At 42.9% G+C, this 21,351-nt stretch overlaps 1 protein-coding gene across 1 annotated transcript in view; it reads left to right on the forward strand.

Annotated features, from left to right (window-relative positions):
• The window catches only part of DKK3 (dickkopf Wnt signaling pathway inhibitor 3), a 295,985-nt gene extending 276,513 nt beyond the window's left edge, over positions 1-19,472 (forward strand). Inside the window, exon 8 of the mRNA XM_086955944.1 lies at positions 18,773-19,472. Coding sequence (XP_086812070.1) covers positions 18,773-19,028 — 256 coding nt within the window. The 3' untranslated portion in view covers positions 19,029-19,472. The remainder of the gene's footprint in view (positions 1-18,772) is intronic.
• The last annotated feature ends 1,879 nt before the right edge of the window (positions 19,473-21,351 follow it).

Below are 21,351 nucleotides of genomic sequence, written 5' to 3' on the forward strand. Positions count from 1 at the left end.
CCATAGATTACAGAGGAAGGAGCAGAAATGTCCCTCATGGTAAAGTGTCAGGTTCGGAGAGTCACCACAATACGAAAACTGGAGGGACTCACGCGGAGTGATCTCAGCCGTCATGGACAGGCCCATCAGGCTTAAAATATTGGCCGAAGTAGAACACCTGATAGTTGCAGATTCACCAACACCCCCTTCTAACCATCAGATAGAAATGGAAAACACTGACAAACCAGTCAACATTCTTGTGGCTGCATCGGTGACTAGGGATGCACAGGAGCAGAAAAAGACACCATGATGATGTTTTTCCTGGGGCTTCTTCGAGATGAAAATTGAAGGATGTCAGAACACCTCACAAAAGCCGAGCATGTAGTGGCAGAACTTAAACCAGCCACGAGGACCTTCAAACACAGATGCAAGATTTGACTAAAAAAACTTGATATTTAGAATACAGGGCTGAAGACTCAGAGGGGCAAGTATCAACTGGGTTGGGGGGGATACCTGAATGCATTAAAGGGAAATGCATGGTTACATTTCTGGAAGTATGCCTGAAGCAGGTGTGGGCCTGGGGGGGCTGTCAGCCTTCTTTTCACTGAAGAGGGTGAACAGGGTCCTGGTGATTGCACCCCCACCTAGAATATCCCCCCGACATGAGGTTTCTATGCTTCTACATTTCAGGAATTGGGACTACACATAACTGCAATTACGATATATGGGTCCTATAGGTGTGACAATAATAAAGTAAAGTTATTTACGGGCTGTGGAGCAGCAAGGGGACCTTTTTCAGTGAAGCATAATGCAGACTCGGGTGAAGAGGAGTGAAATATGCCCTCCTTTTTCTGGCTAAACTAAAGATCCTGACAGCTTTCGGTTGGAGATTGTTCACAGACACCCAGGAGGTATGGAACTGAATAAAAGGACAACACAACAAAGAGGCACTCTAAGTCAGAGTCACAGGATTCCTGATCCCCAAACAATAAAAACGGAGCAGGGAAAAGTGATATCTTAAACGCCCATCTTGACGTCAGCTTGAAGTCGACAGAGAAAGTGACGTTATGGCGGTAGCAGCTGGCCTTAAAGTGATTATGTCTAATAGGGTAGCAAGCCAATACCCCAGAATGGGTAAGGCTCAGACTCTGACTTGTTGTCAGAACGTAAAGAGGAACAGATGCCCAGGTTCACCCCAATCACAGTAGATGAAATTATGTAGGAACCCCGAATAACTGCATAATCAGGCAACTTACCAAACATGCAGAGCCTAGAACAAACGATGTCCTGCCACCTTTAGATTTTAATTGCTGTGCAAATATTGGATGGTCTAGTGGTCGGCCAGAGTGTTACATGCACCACGTGTATGCCTTCTTTTTATTTTTAGTATTGACCTGGCAGTCCAAAAAGAGTACAAGTTGAGCAGTGAGTGTAGTTGCTGTTTTATTGCTCAACTTAGTGCCTGATTACGATCTTGGCAGATGGGATATTCAATCACAACATGACTGTTATCCCATTCGCCAAATTACAATTCCATTATATCCTTTGGAACTTGTACTACGGAGGACAGGATATCTGCCGCATTTGTGCCGGAGATTCAGATCCGCCAAGATTGCAATCATTAGCAGGTATGAGTGCCTACAAGGGATTTGCTAAACCATATATTCACATTAATTTCTGCATTCAATGTTGGCAAACTCTATCATGTAGCTTGCAATTTCTAAAGGACAGAAGAGACAGTGGAAACTTCCTAATTACAGCACCTAATCCAAATCACCCCCAAAATTCTTTAACACGCCCTAGATAGTTTGTATGGGCGAGGTGTGTGCACACTGGTTAACACCCACTGGCACAGTGATAGTTCATCCAAGAACTCAGTGAATTAGTACATAAAAGCAAAGGTGCACCACACAATTCCAAAAATACAATATCAATAATCACAGACGTATGTCTTTCTTAATTGTGATTTTCTTTATTCCAAAAAGAGGGTGTACAGTCAAAACACGGGTGCTCGCAGCCGACGCGTTTCGTCCTCAAGGGACTTCTTCAGGACAAAGTCTTTTGAATGTATGCAGTCGTAGTGAATGATGGAAAATTTCTTTGCGGATGATCGTTTCCAAACGATTTCTTAGTAGGAAGTATTGGGAAGCCACAAGGACGTCTGTATATACAGACAAGTTGTCACAATGTGTTTCGTCCTCAATAATGTTTCAAGATTTCTATGAGTAGTCCTCTTAGGTTGTAATATAGATTAATTTTCAAAGGAGGATGGACAGGAGGATAGATGTTCCATCAGGGATAACTCTTGATAAAGTTTTTAGACTCCCCGCATCCTCCTTCTTTGTACTGCACCACGCAAAAACGGCTTCCTTCCTCGAAAAGGCCTTGCAATTCAGTTCCTTCAGATACAATTCTGCTTGTTTACATTTGAACAAATCTTTAAAGATTTTTTTTAGCACAGGTATATGTAATTAAAGAATTTATTTATATTAGCCAAAAATTGCAAAGGGTACAGAAAGATAAGAAATATTCCATAAGAAAGCACAATGCAACCAGAAGTTACAATGATTCGATGTTACAAATACTCAGCTACAATGGCTTCCAATTGAAAAGAGAATACAATTCAGATCTCTTTTATTTGTCTGCCAAGCTCTCAGTAATTTGGGGTCTGGGTACATCAGACAATTCATTCAATCCTATTCCCCACCCACGTTCTCGCAAGATCATCACATCTCAAATTAGTTGTAATTATTCCACTAAAAAGAAGCAGACCCGGAGGGTGGGCCTTCAGTTATTTAGCTTCCAAACTTTGGAATTATCTTCCCTTTCAATTGTACTCCAGTCCAAATTGGTTTACCTTTCTCAAACTCATGAAAACCTAGCTCTTTTGAGTAGTGAACGTATATGTTTGTTGGCATTAGTTTGGTGTTAGTGAGCGCAGGGAACTCCTGGCCCGGGCAATTGTGCGTGGTACAAATCCAACTATCATAACACTTAACCCTGGACAGATCTCACCCTCCATTATATGAATCACCTGTAACTAAGGCTGCAAAAGCACTAAGGAGATGACCGTCCCTGTGTGGATTGATTGACTCCTGGAGGGTACATCATACCAAGGATAAAGACTGTCCGTTCTACTCTGGAATGCATGACTTGTATGCCAGTGAATATGTTTATGTATTCTCCACAAATACATGGGTAAGTGGATATACTGTGCAGATATATAGAACGTCTGACTACAATACCGTGTAGATATATAGAACGTCTGACTACAATACTGTTTGATCACAACCTCTCACTTCTGTTTTTTTTCCCTTTTTTTTATTGAGAAGTTTCAGGCATTTAAGGTATAAAAAATTTGTTACATATAATAGTTCATTACATAATCATTACACAATCAGAATAAATGATCAAAATAAATATAGACATCATCAACTATACATAGGCAGTAGAAAAAACTGTAGAAAAATCGACTTGACTAAAAGGGGATACAAACAAGATTAAAACATATACTACAATAGACTGCAATAGACTGGCGGATACGTGAGAACCAGACCACCCTATACACATTCGTCTTATATTTTCAGTGTCTAGATTCCCTCCTATTTCTGACTGGTGCCCATATATTCCTACCCCATTCCCGTTTTTTCTTCCCCTTAAAATCATATAAACCCTCCTCATTATTGTGCATTCATAAGAACCTTGAGATGCATTGTTGGAAGGTGGGAGCAGAGATATCTTTCCATCCGGCTGAAATTAATAGACGTAATATAGCCGCAGATATAAAAACTAGGGCTTCCGCCCCACCTTCTGCCTTCAGTTTCCCATCCATGCCCACTAAGACCACCGAAGGGGATAGAACAATGTTTTGTCCTAGCAACCCCTCCAGAAATACCTGTATCTCCTTATTAACTGGTGTTAAATTTGGGCAATTATAAAACATATGGAGTAAGTCTGCAGGGCCTGAATTACACCTAGGGCATCTATCATTATCCCTTACTCTCCAGGCGAACAATTTTGATGGGGTAAAATACAAGTTAAAAAGTGTCTTATAATGCTGAGCCCTTAAATTTGAGGAGCGGAAGATCTTTTTATTTAATACTAGGGCTCGATCTAGGTCCACATCTGGGTCACCAAGTTTTTGAGCTAAGATGGTTTCTGTTTTTTCCATATCATCCTCTAGTTCCTGCAGAAGATTATTGTAGCATATTTTAATTTTGCTACCTCCTTTTTTCAGATATTCCACTATTGGAGAGCTCGACAAAGGTGATAGCCTAGGCCTAAGTGATCTAATTGTTTGAGCCAATTGTGCATATAATAGCCATTGACTAGATGGGAGCCCGAATTTTTGTTGCAGTGTATTAAAGCCAAGTATCTCGTCAACTAATATAACATCACCCAGGCACTTAACTCCCAGCTCCCTCCAACGACAGCTATTTATGTTTTGGCCTAGATGGGAAAAGATGTTCGATTTCCATAAATCAATATTAGCATGAATTTTTGGAATGTTTAAGAATTTCATTACCAACTTCCAAGTTCCCCATGCACCCATCAAAATCTTATATCTGGCTCTTTTATAGTATCTTCTTTCAACCTCGCGCATCAGCAATCCCACTGCCTTCCTCCCTACTAAAAGCTCATATATAGTGGGGAGAGCTTGAGCGTCAAGCGGGGGTTCTGCTGTTCCTGAATCATGTTGAAACAATATATTCATATGTACTAACAAACAAGTCCAGTGATATAACCTGATATTGGGCATCGCCAGGCCACCCCTTTCAAGTGGTAGAGACATACGTGCAATCGACCTTCTGACTTTCCCATACTGCCAGATAAAATGGATAAATGTTCCTTCAATTTTCCTAATTGTCCCCTCTTCCAATAACAGCGGTATGGCATGAAACAAGTAGAGCAGCTTCGGGAACATAGTCATTTTCAGAACGTTTACCCTACCGATCAATGATAGATGTAACACGTCAATCCTCTTAAGCTCCTTTTCAATTGACTCTATCAATGGGGAATAGGTATCAGATATGATCTTATTCATATTGGCGCTCACCCTTATCCCCAGGTATACTGCTGAGTCGACATATCTTTGATCTGATTTGATGATATTAGTCGTACAAATGATCTGTGTTTTTCCCTCATTCAGGCGATACCCTGACCGTGCCCCGAAATCCTTAGCCAACTGACATATCTCAACCATTGCTTGTTGGGGGGCGGTTGTGATTATTGCCAGATCGTCAGCATATGCCAGGAGTTTGGTAGTGTGGCCATTGAGTATCACCGGAATGATCTGTTCCGAGTTCAGGATTTTTTGGATCAAAGGATCTATATACAGCGAGAATAATATCGGGGAGCAGGGGCAACCTTGTCGGGTTCCCCTTCTGATTATTATCTTATCCGAGCTTTGACCCATAACCATAACCCTCGCGATCGGGTCACTATACATTGCCTTGATTGCCTTCAAACTCTTCTTTCCAAGCCCTCTTCCGGCCATGATCCCCCACAAGCATTCCCATGTCACACGGTCGAATGCTTTCTCAGCATCAAGAAGGATCATGGCCATATTTTCACCCGTGGCAGCATGGGCATCAAAGAGGGCTATAGCACGTCTTATATGGTCTGTGGTGCCACGGCCTGGTACAAACCCATGTTGCCACGGGGAAACCAACCGGCCGATGATCCCTCCCAATCTTTTTGCCCAAACCTTAGAATATAGTTTTGTGTCTGAGTTGATGAGGGAAATCGGACGGTAGGATCCTGGATTATCCTTGGGTTTAACCTTTTTATGAAATATGACGATGTTTGTCTCCTTCCACGTTTCAGGGATTAACCCTGAACATACTACACCATTGAATAAATCCAGCAGAATTGGGGTAATTTCCTCCTCTAGACACTTATAGACCTCAAGGGGAATCCCATCAGGTCCCGCTGCTTTACAAGCAGCTAGTTCCCGAAGCGCTATCTTTACCTCCGTTAGAGTCAGATCACATTCCAATATTTCCCTACTTCTTTCATCCACTTTTGGGCCATCATCTTTAAGTGTTGGGCTCTGTACAGGCCCCCCACCCTCTTCATCATATAATTTTTGATAGAAGGTCTGAAAGACTTTCAAAATCTCCTCCGGTTCGGTATATTCGATCCCATTTTCATGTATGTTGGAGATCAGATTGTTAGATCTCTCCTGCCTAATCCGGAGTGCCAACACTCTTCCTGCCTGCTACCCCATCTCATATCGATTCGCCCTTGAGGACTGGTATTCCCTAGACTCCTTCTGTGTCGCTATCCCCTGAAGGTCCGCTTTGATGGTAATCATTCTATTTAAACTTGCCTGACCATCAGCCCCGTGCCCGATCTCTTTAATATGTTGTGTTTCCACTATGCTCAACTCCCCGATCAGAGTTTCAACCTTCAACCTATCTTCCTTCCTCAATCTGGCTGAGCGACTAATTGTCTCCCCCCTCAGAGACGCCTTGAATGTATCCCAGACTGTGTTGCGAGAGGCACTGCACCGATTCATCTCATAAAATTCCTTTGTCCATTGCTTTATATGTCTCACAAACCTATCATCAGCGAGAAGCTTTCTTTCGAATGACCAATTCGTTTGCCGCCTTTTAACATTATTTACTACACAGGTTAAAATCAGAGGGTTATGGTCAGAGATATATTTGGGTAGTTTTGTTATATTAGCTTTACAGAGCTTATCTGAGGAGAGAGGAAATAGTCTAGTTTAGAGTATTTCATATGCGGAAAAGAGAAGTAAGTAAAACACGGTTCTACTGGATGTTTCACATTCCACACATCTTCAAGCCCATGTGATCTCATAAGTGAGGTAAGCGCCCTGAACACTTTTGGCTTAGATCCCGCGTAACTACCTGTCCTATTCCAATCGACAGAGACATTCATATCCCCACACATTATTATCGGTGTTGGCCAATCTACCAGCTCTTCCTCTAGGATATCGAAGACTTCCGGGTCGTCAAAATTTGAGCCGTACACTGTACACAGTGTATAGCCTAGGTTCAATTCCACTATAGCCCATCTTCCTGACCTATCTGCCTTCACTCTCTTTGCCCCTCCTAGATTTTATTTGGCGAGAATAGCCACCCCCCTAACCATTGAGGTTTGTGAAGAGCAGGCCAGTATCTCATAACCCCTAATATTTAATAGATTTTTACTAGCCCAGGGTAAGTGTGTCTCTTGCAGACATAGGATGTCAAAGTTGTTATATCTCGCGAAGTGACCCACTCTCTGACGCTTCCTCCAATCATTTAGCCCAGCGACATTCATAGAACAGATTTTAATGTGTGACATAATCTAGTGTTTTCTTTTCCTGATAATATAGAAGACACAACCTTGATTTATTGACTAAGATTATTATTACTCTCTGACTGAAGCCAAAAACCTTTACATACCGAAACTTCTCAATTTTTAATTTTTCTTTTTGCTCCCTCCCCGCCCTCCCCCTCCCTTCCCAGCAATCTCCCACCCAGCCCCCACTCGCCCCCCCCCACCCACCCCCAACACCGCCCACCACCCACACACCCACTCAATTAGGGCGCTCAGACCTGGTCTGTGCACGTGATGGAAAGTCGATTGAAGTGGTGGAGATTAATTTTTCTCATAGTCATTCAAAAGATCCATACCCTGAATAATATACTACCAATGCTTTGTAGCTTGATAGCCGAATACCTTAAGATAACCACACACCATACCACACTTCAAATAACAATAGTATCATACAGAGGAAATAGTAGATTAGCCTGTTGACCAACTTAACGAGACTTATCAATATATCCAACCACATTAACTTATCATTCTCATGTCCCTTGAGAGTCCAGATACTCTTTAGCTTTCACCTCCGATGTGAAATACAAGGTTCTGCCAGCGTTAATTATTTTTAATTGCACCGGATTGATCAGAAAAGCCTGCATCTTTTTAGCTTGAAAAGGTACAATCAACTGTCTCAATCTCCAACGTCTCTCAACTGTTATATGGCAGAAATCTGGTCTGACAAAAAACGATATCTCACCAACTATTTTTCTTGCATCTGGTCTCGCTTTTTCCGATATTGCTTGTCTCAATAAAAAATTGCCCAAGAATATCAATATACCTCTAGGCTTATCCGTTTCCTTTGCATGTTTTTTTGGTTTAAACGGGGTGCGATGTGCTCGTTGAATTTCCTCAGCCCAGTTCCAACCTGGTAGATCGACTAAAGATTGCTCGAAAAGCCTGATAACAAAAGCTCTCACATCAGACCCTTAAGCCCCCTCCTGTACTCCTAGGACTCGAAGGTTATTCCGCCTTTGCCGGTTTTCCAAATCCTCCAGCTTCCATTGTATATCCGTTAGCTGGGCACTTTGGGCGTCCACCTTGGTAGTGGCTGCAGCTGACTCAGCCTCCGTTGAGACTACTCTTTCTTCTAAGTTTGAAATTCGATCGCCTAGGTTGACGCACACTTTAGACAATTTCCTTACAGCGCCTTGCATTTTCCTAACAGCTGTCTGAGCCTTGCGGCTGTCCTGGCGAGTTTCTTCTCTATGAGCAAGGATCTCCTTGTGTATCACCTCTAATAGGGACATCTGCGCAGCTTCCTCGTGTGGGCTCCCGAGTAAAGGAGAGTCTGACGAGTGGTCCCAACTAAGCTCCTGGATTTTAATCCCCGCAGGTGGTCTAGCTGTGGAAATATGAGGGTCAGGATCGTGTTCAGGCTCACTTTCTGAATCCAAAAAGCTTCCTTCCTGTATTGAACTATCCTCCTCTGACCACTCACCACCCTCTGAGACAGAAAAGAAACATTCGCTAGGGGGCTTCTCCTTGTCCTTATCCTTATCAATTAGCTTTTCGTGACCAGGATGGTTCACCATGTTATCAATATTATCCGCCAAACCATCTTGAGTAACTGCGGATTTCATTACCATTGTTTTATTTGAGATCGAAATTCCAGCCTCCGTATTTTCACCTTCCTCTTCCTGAACCTCAAATGTTTTCTTTTTTGAGACAGGGCCACTGGTGTCTGCTGTGCTAATGAGAGGTTCCACACTTGATTCTGGACAATTGGGGGGTATGACTGCTCCCCCCCTCCACTCAGCAATCGCTCCTGTTATGGATTCCGCGGCCGCCTTTTCCTGCCCCTTTTCCACATCTGCCGCACCATCTTTAAAGTCTTTCTCTTTGCCCATTTTAGCTAACATGTCGATAATTAGGGTGGTTGCCTTTTTAATTTTACCCCCATGTTGATGTCTCCTTACCGGGGGAGTCTGTTTCGCCTGAAGTATGTCCTCTTCCTGATTCTCAGCTGCGGCTTCAGCAGCTGCTTTCCTTTTCGTGGCAGCTTTTGAAGTGGTATTCAGTTTCGGCGCCGTAGCTCCTCTCCGGTTTTTGATCCTGCTTACGCTCCGGTTTTGGAAGCCTTCTCTCGGTGCAGGATTTCGTGCCTCCGTGCTCCTTACCTCCCGGTAGACTTCACTTTTTGCAGATGCAGGGATCTCTTGCCTGCGTAGCTGGCTCCACGAACTCCGCGGACTTTGAGGCTCCGAGTACCTCCCCTCTGCGTAGAGCTTGCCTCTCACTGCTCTCACCGCTAGCGTTAGCTCTTGGAGCAGACGTCCGATGGACCGCGGCAGGTATGAGGCAGGATCATTAGTCGATTACTGATCTCGCCGTACTGCACCGTTTTTTCTGCAATTAATTCACGGAGCTTTGTAGACAAGTTCACCAAAGTGTAGATTTATTCTCAGTCATGTATTCCGTTCCGTTCGGTGTTGTGGTTCCCTTCGGTGTTCGGCATTTACGGTTACGGCCAGGGCTTAGACGCTCATCTCCACCACCTCATCGCACACAGCCGTTCTACACGGCCGCCATCTTTTGCCAATACTGGCAGATAGTTCCAAAGGCAGTCTGAGTTGACACAACCTCTCACTTCTGGCCTTGAAATGAGGGTGATTGTAGACAGCAATTCCCACCTGGAAATTTAAAGTCAGTGGAGGGTCCAGCCTTTCGTCAGACTTTTGGGGAGGGTATACAACTATATGTTGCTGAGAATAAGGTCTCAACCTCTTCTGGATTAATAGAGTTTGAAGCCTTTAAAGTCGTAACCTGTGGCCAATGTATTAATACAGCCTACGGAATGAGGTCCTTGCTACTACAGGATATAGGTAAACAGGAATAGGTAGTCAGAGACTTCCCAGAATCACACACTGCATACGCTACCCAGAAAGAGATGCTTTTAGAATTATTAGAACAGCTACACAGTTACGGCTACCAAGAGTACAGAATTTAGTCACACGACAAGCGGAACAAGGCAGGGAGGGTGTTAGTATGGATAGCTAATCCCACCAGAGGTATAACCAGATACAGGGAATCCACACAGAACGAAGGATATTGGTGCAGTCACAAGATGAAATAAATGAAGTATTCCAAACTTACTATGAGGTTCTGAACTCTGAAACAGGCTTAGCCCTTCCTTTCTGTGAGAGGTGGATCTTCATGCTTTACTCCCAGATGAAGATGAAGCGGACATGCTGGGGAAGATATATCAGAAAGGGAGATTAAGACAATTGTGAGGGGGATGGCTGCAAGAAAAACTCCAGGCTCCAATGGTTTGCCAGTAGAATTTTCAAACACCTACATTACTTAGTTGGCCCCCATTGTGGTAGAGATGTTTAATAGTGCAAACAGGATGTGCCCTACCCCCTTCACTAGGGAGGCTCTGGTAGATGTACTGCATAAACAAGGCAGAGATCAAGAGAACGTCACAGTCTATAGAGCTCTGTTAATACTCAATGTTGACTAATAGACATCGAGTAGGGTGCTTGTGACTAGGCCATTACCCTAATTGCAGCAACGATCTACATGGATGGCTTTATACTCTGGAGAAACCATTGCCATCGGAAAGGCAGCAAACATTCTTGTTTACCCAGATGGCACTTGCCCAGACGCCCTGACTCTAACAGTGAACATAGAAAAAGCCTTCGATATTCTGAGGTTGGAATTTCTGCATGGAATACTTGTGATAGAAGGGGACTTAAGAAATGGGTGCAATTAGTATATATGCATCCCACAGCTTGAGATGGCCTGTACTTATATGAGATGGAGAGGGGAATAAGACAGGGTGTTGGCTGTCTCCCCGCTTCTCTTGGGACTAGTGATGGAATCACTAGCTGGTACAGCCAGGCAGGGGACCCTGTTCAAGGGTACTCTAGAACACAGTAGAACGCATTACAACTCCCTGTACACCGATGATATGCTGTTATTCTTACGGGATTTGAATGCAAAGGCCAGATATGCAATTAATGCCTTCAACTAATTTGGGGATTATTTAGGGCTTCGGGTAAACTGGAGAAAATCCAGCACATTCAACGTTAGCCAAACTAGGGGTGAGAAGTGTGCAGGCTTGCATCATGCACACTGTTCAAGATGCACTAAGACCTGTTGGGATAAAGGCATACAGGCAATAAGGGACCTATGGAGGGGGGGCACGCTACTGGAGTACCATAAATCAATGGATTACTTTGAGTTACCCCCGAGAATCTTTCCCCTTACTTGTCTGTGACAGCTACTTTAACACATACATGGAAGGAAGGAAATAGTGAACCCAGCACATACTAAGGTGTGAAATTAATGTACTCTGTTAATAGTCGACATTAAACAATTACACAGGTGAGTCATGCACGATACAAGGTATACAAAATACTTGTAAGTCAGGTGAAATCTACAATAGGCAAAAACTACAAAAGATGGGTTGATAGAAATATGGGTGGAGGATATAGAGCGATTAGTTGGTCTGAGTCAAACTGATTGACCTTTACCATATGCAAAGTTGATACATCACACCCCAGAAAAAAATTATACTTTACTGGTGCCCCGGCGCAATGCACTAGGTGTAATGAAAAGGGAGCAAGCCTGTTTCATATGGTTTGGCCCTGTCCCAACTTAGCACAATATTGACAGGAAATAAACCAGCGCATTGCGACAGCCACAGACGGACACCTCACCTTGAGGCCTGGTAGTTGTATACTGGGAATATTCCACAGTGCCAAGAAAAACAAGCATTTGCAATTCAATAGGTCTTGCATTTACGAGAGTTTGAGCTATTAACATTGTAAATGGCAATGACTTTTATTTATGTGTTGTTTTTAAAAAAGATAAATAAAATTTACATGCCAATAGCTTAAATTCTTGCAAATTCGAGACCTATTGCTATTTGAGAAAATAGTGCTCGGAGGATGTAATTAAAGCCTACCGAGTTACACCACTTGTAACAGGGGCTGTTGTCATCGGAGGATACAAAATGAGACAAGGCAGTACTAAGAAGAGACTACTAAGCCTATTGACCAATGAACAGCCACAGTTTACAGTGGACAATGACACAAGCCAATGAAAAATATGGGCTTAGAGTGAGCTTGAAGACCCTACCTGAATACAGCATGCCTCGCAGAGCAGCACATGCACTGCCCAGGCTTGACCTAAAACATTTTTTTCAGTGGAATACCCCAAACTTGGTCCAGTTTGGGATTAGTAATAAAACTTCTCCAGGACTGCCTATAGCTCTGGCCATGCTTCCCGGTGTATCCATCCTACAGTACCTACAAACAATGCGCTATGGGGTATCTTCGATGTGATGGAATTGTCCTTTACATCATCTTCTTCACTGCTTTCCTTCCTGTCTGAAACAAGCTGCTTACACCTAAACTTGTTATCTTTTACAGTAGTAGTCTACTCTAAAGTAAAGCATGATTACGTGGCTGCCACCAATTTACACATTTTCAAATCCTAATTTTAAATGCCCATATTTTTTAGAAAGCGCTTAGAACTTCAGGATTGTCCTGCTTCTTGGTGCTATCCCCACCAGACCTTGTGTCATTTTGCAATGATCGTTTCACCTAGAGCCATTTTATTTTGCACCGTTTCTCTTTGCCCTTACATGTGGCTCACCATACCCCAAAACTCCTTCCTACTTTTCTCTCACTGCTCTTTCTACTCCCTTCCTCTTAACACTACTGTTCCCTCTTGTTATGGCCTATCTTGAACCCCTGGTAAACTGCCCGGCCTTTTACCCATCACAATGTGCACTTCAGCATCTTTCTTTCACTGTGATCGCTCTCCACATATCCCCTGCAACTGGCCTTTTTCATGCACTTGCTATCGTTTGCCCTTTCCACTATCTTATCACAAATGCCTTTCCACCCGCTCCTGGCCACAGCTTTCTTGCCCACCCACTGCCTGTCTGGCGCTCTACACTCCCTTCACTGTCATCTGACCACCTCAGAGCTAGACTTCTGGATCCTTCCAACCTTCCTTTCACTCACCTACCCCACCCCTACCACATCCACAACCTCATCCTCACAAGTTGCTTCTCCCCTCCCCACATCCACCACCCACATGTCACTGCTTTCATTTGCCAATATCCAAGGAGGTGAGTGGCCTCCAGGGGTTGCATCTTCTATCTGCCTTGCCAATGGCACCCCACTACCTTTGCTACCCCTTGATTCAACGGTCAGGCAAGCAGTTTCAGGAACATAATCTAAACCTTAGATCTTAGGGCTCTATTAGCTTTCTGTAGTTTCCTCTCTTTCTCTCCCCATAAATCTTAACCAGCAAAATATGGATGGGACTGCTGTGATGCTCAGAGGTCAAGTCTGTGATGTCATCACAGTTCAAAGGGCGCATGGTATAATTTTCACTATGCCTAGCACATTGGTGAATTGTTGTGCATGACTCGTGAATGTACGCCATTCATCGCTGCCAGCCAGGGCTTCTTCTTCAGCCTGCAGCATGTCACCCGCTTTTTTCTTGCCAGACAGACATTTTCCCCCGTTGCTTGCTTCCATTTTCAACCAACCAGTAACAGTTCAAATATCCTCCTCTGTCTGCCGTAAAGTTGCCAGCCTGTGTTCCCACCCGCCACTACTTTTCAAGGTACGTGACGCGTTTGTCACACAAAATTTGTAAGTAGCAAATGGTGCAGGTCTTTTACTCCTAAACAGGTTCCAAGTACACCCCTTTTCTTGCAGAGAGAGAAACTGAGGGATTAATTTAAGCACAGCATTTAAAGAAGCATACAAGTGGAAAGTGACAAACTCCATCACTCAAACAGAATTAAAGCAACCGTTATAAAAAACATGCATTTGTAATGCAATAAGACACGCATTTATGCACGACCTATTGCATTGCAAACGGGTGGGCGGGGTAACAGGGGCTGAGAAAGCAGGGACATCGGGAGTGCGGGGGGGTGCGAGAAGGCACGGACAGCGGAAGTGCGGCGGGGAGGGGGAAAAACAGTTCTATAAATAACACGTACCTTACAGTGTAACACCCCAAGTAAAGGGGCCAATAGCCATGGGAGGGTACAATTGACGACAAGCCATAATAAGGCGGGACTACTGAGCCTCTTAATCAATCAGAAGACAGAATTTACGAAGGACAAAGACAGAAGCCAATGAAAAATATTGGCGGAGAGTGAGGGTAGCTTGTATCCCATACTCTACTACTGCATGCCCCGCAGAGCGAGCAACGCATGCGCGCTGCCGCTAATAAAGTGACAAGTAAGTTCATAGAACCTAGGCTTCTCAGCATTACCACCTTATTAGACACTAGCGCCAAGATGCCTTCGGGCTTTTTTCGTGCTCTACAAACGAATAAAAATCAAATCAAAATAGAACTGGCGTTGTTGCTAGCCAAACATCAAATTACCATAATATGGAAAACGACTGTAGGACCTAGCATTAGCTGCTAGAAAAACAGAGAGTTGCTGGGCAGTCCATAAGGCATGCTGCTACTGAAAGAAACAAAAAGGGGCAGGGGCAAAACGGATATTGCTAGATACTGGGAGACAATTATGACCACATTAAGAGAGCATAAAGAAGGTGTAAGAAGCACGGCTGATTCCCCAAGAATCCCACAGATCCTCTCTCCACTTGGGGGCAAAACGGCTATAAGGCAGCACGCTGAGATAGCTCTCGACTCGCAGGGTACTCCTGCAACATTATTCCAACACCTAGCTTCTGTTTTCTTTACTGGGGCAGCAAATACAATAATATCTAGGATACGGAGCAATGCGTGAGATTTACAATCCGTGAAACTGATAATCTGCTGCACCAAGCTCCTCATAAATCTTGACTTATATGTTCACCCCTGAAAACCTCTCCAGAATGGCTGGATTAGTTTAGTAAGTTGCATAAACCTGTTTTTAAGGTTCCAGGATGCTGATGAGATTGAGTGTTGGCTTGTAACCGGCCATAGTAGGCGCTGAACGGAAGCATCTGGTGGGAAGGGCATGGGATTGTATTTGCTCACCAGGGCAGGGGGTTTAAGCACTATTGCTGTTTTCACTAATGATTAGACGGGGCCTTTAGTTCTCTATAAAGATCGTTACACTATGCCCTGACCATCCTTGCTTAATCACATCCAAAATACGTTAAATGTACGTTATGCTGATGTTTGAGAATTGTAACACTAACAAAATCTGTTTTGAAAAAAAGTTGCTCTGTGGAGAGGATATGTGATGTTTGTAAGGTTTAATTGGGCATCATGGAGGTTATTCGGTCGTTGCCTATAGGAGGGCAGCTTTGACTTAGATCTTGGCTACCATAGTTTATGGGGCTGCTAATTTTTTCCCCTCTGCAATATATATCATGGCGTACTCTAGGCACCGATGTGGAGGTGAAATTCTGCTTCCTCTGAGACAATTACACTGGAATTGTCTTGTAAATCCGCCTTGGAAAGCTCTTTGGCTTCCCACTTGAATGGACATTAAAGTGTTTCACAGGTATCTTTTGTTACACTTCTCTCCAGTTAAAGCTGAGAAAATGAATTCAAGAAATTCCGCTGTAATCAATAGCAGAGATGTGATTTAACAATCAAGTCCTTTGTTTAAGGGACTTTTTTTTTTACAGCTAGTATGTCTAAGAGACAAGTAACTCCCCTGTGATTGTCATCTCAAGTAAAGTATCCAGGATTGCACCTCTGTAAATGTAAATGTAAACGTAGTGCTTTTATATAGCGCACGTATCACCCCCGAAGGGGTCTCAAGGCGCTGTGCACATACCGCTGTGGAACCCTTCCTGGCCTTTCCCTGTGACGTGCCCACTCCTGGGTACCCTTAAGGTGAAGCCAGGCATCCTAGCGCTGTTGGGGCCGTTGTGGAGATTAAGCAAGCTATTGCCCAGAGTTGCAGAGTGGGACCCATGATTAGAATAGGCACCGAGGCGAGAATATCAGGTCCGGGAAAATTGAGCCCAAGACCTGCCAAGGCAGGAATTGAACCCTGGTCCAGGCCAGACCTCTGCATCAGGGTCTGCCGCTCTAACCATTGAGCCACACTGCTCCACCTCTGTACCTTCTGGAAAGCAAACCCACGTTTAGATGTACACTTATGATGTTTAGTCTTGGGGTTCTCCTTTTTTGGTCTAGCGTTAGCCAAGACCTTTTGCTTTCACTAAAATACTATGTGTAGCATAGCTACCCAAAGAGACTTTCAGCCACCTCTTGACACCCATTTGTCTTTTGCTGTATCCTTCCCAAATTGCATCTGCCTATACAGCATAGAGCATAGAGTAATAGATCAGTCTACTTAAGCCTCTGGTTAATGCCACTTTGAGTCATTGCATTTTGCTATTTCACAAGGTGCACACCAGGAGTTCTCTTTAGTGCCAGTGTTGTCTGATGTGATAGTAGAAAACATCTGAAGTGAGGACGTGGCACATTTCACTTTTATCAGTTCCAGTCTGCTTCCAATGCTGTTGTATATTCCTTTTGAAGAGGATTTTGTGCTATTTCACACAATACCTTATTGTGTTCATGGATTCGGTTTCACCAATTGTTCTTTTATAAACTTTGCCCAGGAAGAAATCCAAACTTGATGGTGCTTAATTTGCCTCACTCTTGTAACAGTTTTATTTAAACATGGGTGGGTTGTAATTTGGGTTTTAGTATCCAATATTTTATAGTGCAAACCCTCTTTCCTCACGTTGTTCCATCTTCTTACTTTCCTTTTTACTTTAATTCTATTACTTTTTCTTTCCTTCTTTAATTTCTGCAATTTTCCTTTCTTTTTTGCCTTCTTCCTGTCTTTTGTTACTTTTTTCTTTCTTTCCTTCCCTTTTTTGACTCCTTCCCTTCTTCTTTCCTTTTTTCTTTTCTTACTTTCTTGGCTTATTTACTTCTTTTGTTCCTTCTTACTGTTTTTCCTTTTCCTTTTTCTTGTTTAACCTTCTTTCCACCTATCATTCTTTCTTTTGCCTTCTTTCATTTTATTTTTGGTTTTCTTGCTTTCTTTTTTATCATTCTTTCTTTTTCGCTTTTGCATTCTTTTATTCTTTTGCTCCTTCTTTTTTCTTTTTTGCCTACATTCCATTTCTTTCCCTTCTTTTGCGTTCTTTCCTTATTTCCTTTATTCTTTTCTTTTTTGCCTTCATTGCTTTTTCTTTCCTTGCATCTTTAATTCTTGGCTTCTATGCTAGTTTCCCTTTCTTTCCTTCTTTATTTTTTGCCTTCCTTCTTTTTTGCTCTTTCCTTCTTTTTACTTTCTGTCCTTTTTCTTTTTGTTTTCTTTCTGTTATTCTTTCTTTTTACCGGCTTTCTTTTCCTTCTTTTGCTTCTTCTTTCCTTGTTTTACCTTCTTTCTTGCTTTCTTTCCTTCTTTATTTTGCCCTCTTCTTTCATTTCCTTTTTTCCTTCTTTTTCCCTCTTTTTGCCTTCTTTCCTCCTCTTTGTCTTCCTTCCCTTTTTTGTCCCTCCATTCCTTGTTTCTTGCCTTCCTTCCTTCTTTTCCTTTCTTTCTTCCTTTTTTTCTGCCTGCCTTCCTTTTTTTGTCTGCCTTCCTTCCTGTTTTGCTTCTTTCCTTTATTCCTTATTTTCTTGTTTGCCTTCTTTCTCAAAGGAGAGGCTAGCAGTCAATTCCAGACCATTGACTGTTTTAGGTTAGCCGAGGCCTTTTGCTTTTACCAAAAGTACATAAAACATAGTTACTTATAGGGGTTTTCAACCAGACTTCATTTATTAGTCCATGATTGTGTCATTCACATTTTTCTTCCACCCGCTCCAGCATGCATCAAGGGGCAGTGTTAGCCCATTTCAACCATTGACTGACTTCACTTTGAGTTATGACATGCTGCCCTTTCACAAAGTGCACATCTATGCACAAGGTAGTTCCGTTCAGTGCTGGGTGTACCAAGGTAATGTGCACTGTTATGAGACCACAAAAAACACATTTGTATTTAGTTAATGTTTTTTTTCTCGATTTTATGAGGTCCTGGCAGCTTTCCAGACATCGTTTTGCAAAAATTGCAAGAATTGCCAAAAGGCCTACAGCCAATGCCAGAACTTGTTTTAACTGTGGGGGCTTGGGCAGGCGAGAAAGTGGCCGCCTCTGAAGAACTGAGACAAACACAGCATCACATTATTATGAACTGCGGTACAATGATCTTATGTTGCCACAGTGAAACAAAATATCTGGGCTCACATTATTAGCACCAACCTTAACAGATGTTTGACTTTAGCTCTGAAATTATGTGGATTGTTGTTGTAACATAACAGTATTGTGAAACTTAACATACCTGTGTAAGAGGGATGTGTATTATTTGAAATGCCTAAAGCGCTATTTCAATTGATTATGTGCAAGTAATGTTTTTGTGATGTTTTAAAGTCAGTATTTACTTTTTGTATTGTTATAATCACGGGAAACTTTGATAAGATGAGGAAAAAATATTTAGAGTTGACACTAATTTCAAGTAAATAGTTGTGTGTATGGTAACAAGTAACTTACGTTTTGCCTTTTCTATTTGGCCTCCAGTGATGATCTGGCGTCTGTTTGCCAGAAACCATCAATCAGCGAAGAAACTAGAAGCAATGGCAAGGAAGATACTTTTGAAATGGAGGATCTACCAATATTCAGTGAAATACCCATAGAAGCTGTTAATGATTATGATAAGAGCAAGATCATTGAAGCAATGAATAATGAATTGGAAGACTTGGAAAAAGATGTTTCAGAAACGCCTGATTTGCAAGAACCCAATGTTCCATTCCCAAATTTGGACGGTGACTTCTAAACATGCACATTGGCAAGCAAGACATGATGATTTTACAAGAAATGTATTTATCCGCTGAAATAAGGAGCTCAACATATAAAATATATTTTATTTCAGGCAAGGATGCCTATAAAAGGGTACACATCATAAAATACGTAAAAATAATACTTCTAAAATTAGCACACTTCTAAAATTAATTACATGTCCTCCAAAACATTATTCCAGTTTTGCTAAAAGGGTGTGGAATAATGTCCCAGCTAGTTACCAATAATTTTCATTGCTCTTAGTTCTAGTCTTCCTCATCAGAGTCCTAAATGTATTTCGTTTTGCTTGTATAAAAACTGCCTTGCATATCCAAGTCAAATATATAAGTTCAATAACCAAAATATTATGGCCATCCTCATAAAGGGGAGCCATACAATTTTACTTCCTGTTTTCTCCAAGAATATAAAACCAATTTGTCAACTTGTGGATACCTCAGATCCCATCATTGAAGAGGGTCTGGTGGGAATTTGGAGTGTGACAATGAATATTACTTGTAGGTATCCAGGATATTAACTCCTCGTTCATCTTTTTCGTCCCATTCCTAACCATTTGAGAATATAACGAAACTTATAAACAGGCAGCCACAAAACCTAAACAAAACAGAAAAAACAGAAATATAATACTTCTGCACCCAGTGGTATTTAATCTGAATTAAACAGAAATGCTCACTGCTGCTAACACACGTATTCCAAGGTTTTCTAAACAACCACCAACAGTTTGCTGTGCATAGCAAAACATGCATGTGTATCACTAGTACTAATGAAGTTGCCAAACAAATTTCCTTAATTGAAGCTACCTTAAACACATTCCTGGAAAGTGCTACCCACCCTTGTTGGCCTGCCCTGGACTAGGACTAGAAGCACTTCAATTAAACAAGAGTATAATTTCATGCAAAGCACAACCATCTACTCAAAGTCAATTTCGTTCAGTAGAGTCCAGGTTTGAAGATCCAAAACCAAAGAGAAAATCTTGCAAAAAGAAGCAGTGTGATTCAAGTACATAGAAAGTGCAAGATGGAATGAAAATGTGTGAATAAGTTGTTCCTCTTCCGATGCAGGAGATGGAACAAAGGCTGTCACCACCAGTTCTGGTTCAGAATGAAACTAGGAGGGAATTTTGCGTAAAAAAGAAGGGTCTTGACCACTTTGTTCTTAAAAAACATGAGAATTGTCAGATGGATATTAAGGGTCTTAACTCACCTTAATGCCGACAAGACCAGATAACCCCTAAAAAAACATGTTGTCTGACAAGTGCTCCACAGGTTCCAAGAAGTTGAAGTACAACCTGGAGGTTCCAAGATGGGATTCAAGAAGAAACTTAGGGGCCGATTATTATAGCGGTTTTTCCGCATCCTCCGGGCCGGCGGAAGCCACCGCCGGCCCGGAGGATGAGGAAAAACCGCTGCGGAGCCTCCAAAGACCCACCGCCAAATTAGGATGGCTGGTGGGTCTGGAATTCCGTCCGCAGCTTTTCCGCCGCGGTCGCCTTCCCACCGCGTCGGAAAAGCTCTAACGTGGCTGACGGTATAACCAGCCATATTAGGATGGTGGTGAATACATGCTTTTCCACGGCGGCTTTTCCGCCGTAGGAAAAGCATACGGACTTTCACTTCGGGGGCCCGTTGCGGGCCCCCTGGGTGAAGGAGGGGGTGCGGGGTGCACATGGGGGGTACCTATGGTACCCCCCTGCATTTGCGTGCACAAAGCGGCAGGCACTGCGCAGTGCCTGCTGCTTTGTGAATGCAAATGCTATGCATGCATTTTTAGTTACAAATTTGTTTTATTGGATGCATGCATTTTTAACCTTGCGGCGGGTGCAGCTTGAAGCTGCACCCGCCGCAATGTTAAAGATAGAGGATGTGACCGCCACCCTGGCGGTCACATCCTAATCTACTCGGAGGGAACGCCGCAGCCCCTGCGGACATTCCCTCCTCCTCAGGGGTCGCGGACGGACTCAAGTCCGTCCGCGATCCTAATGACCCCCTTAGTAAGAACCTGGGGCCAGATGTAGGTAAGTAACATTTACCGAATCTTAATTACCGAAAATTACCGAATTTTACCGATTCGGTAATTAAGATTCGGTAAATGTGAGGGGTTGGTATGTAGGGAATCCAGATGTTCCCTTTTACCGAATCGGTAAAATTCGGTATTTACCGATTCGGTAAATACCGAATCGGTAAAGCCTATTGATTCCTATGGGCTTCAAAGCCCATAGGAATCAATAGGCTTTACCGATTCGGTATTTACCGAATCGGTAAATACCGAATTTCACAAGGGTGCAGGGGGTGTCACTTTGACAC

Source organism: Lissotriton vulgaris, chromosome 2_1 (genome assembly GCF_964263255.1).
Source record: "Lissotriton vulgaris chromosome 2_1, aLisVul1.2, whole genome shotgun sequence".
Lineage (NCBI taxonomy): Eukaryota > Metazoa > Chordata > Amphibia > Caudata > Salamandridae > Lissotriton > Lissotriton vulgaris.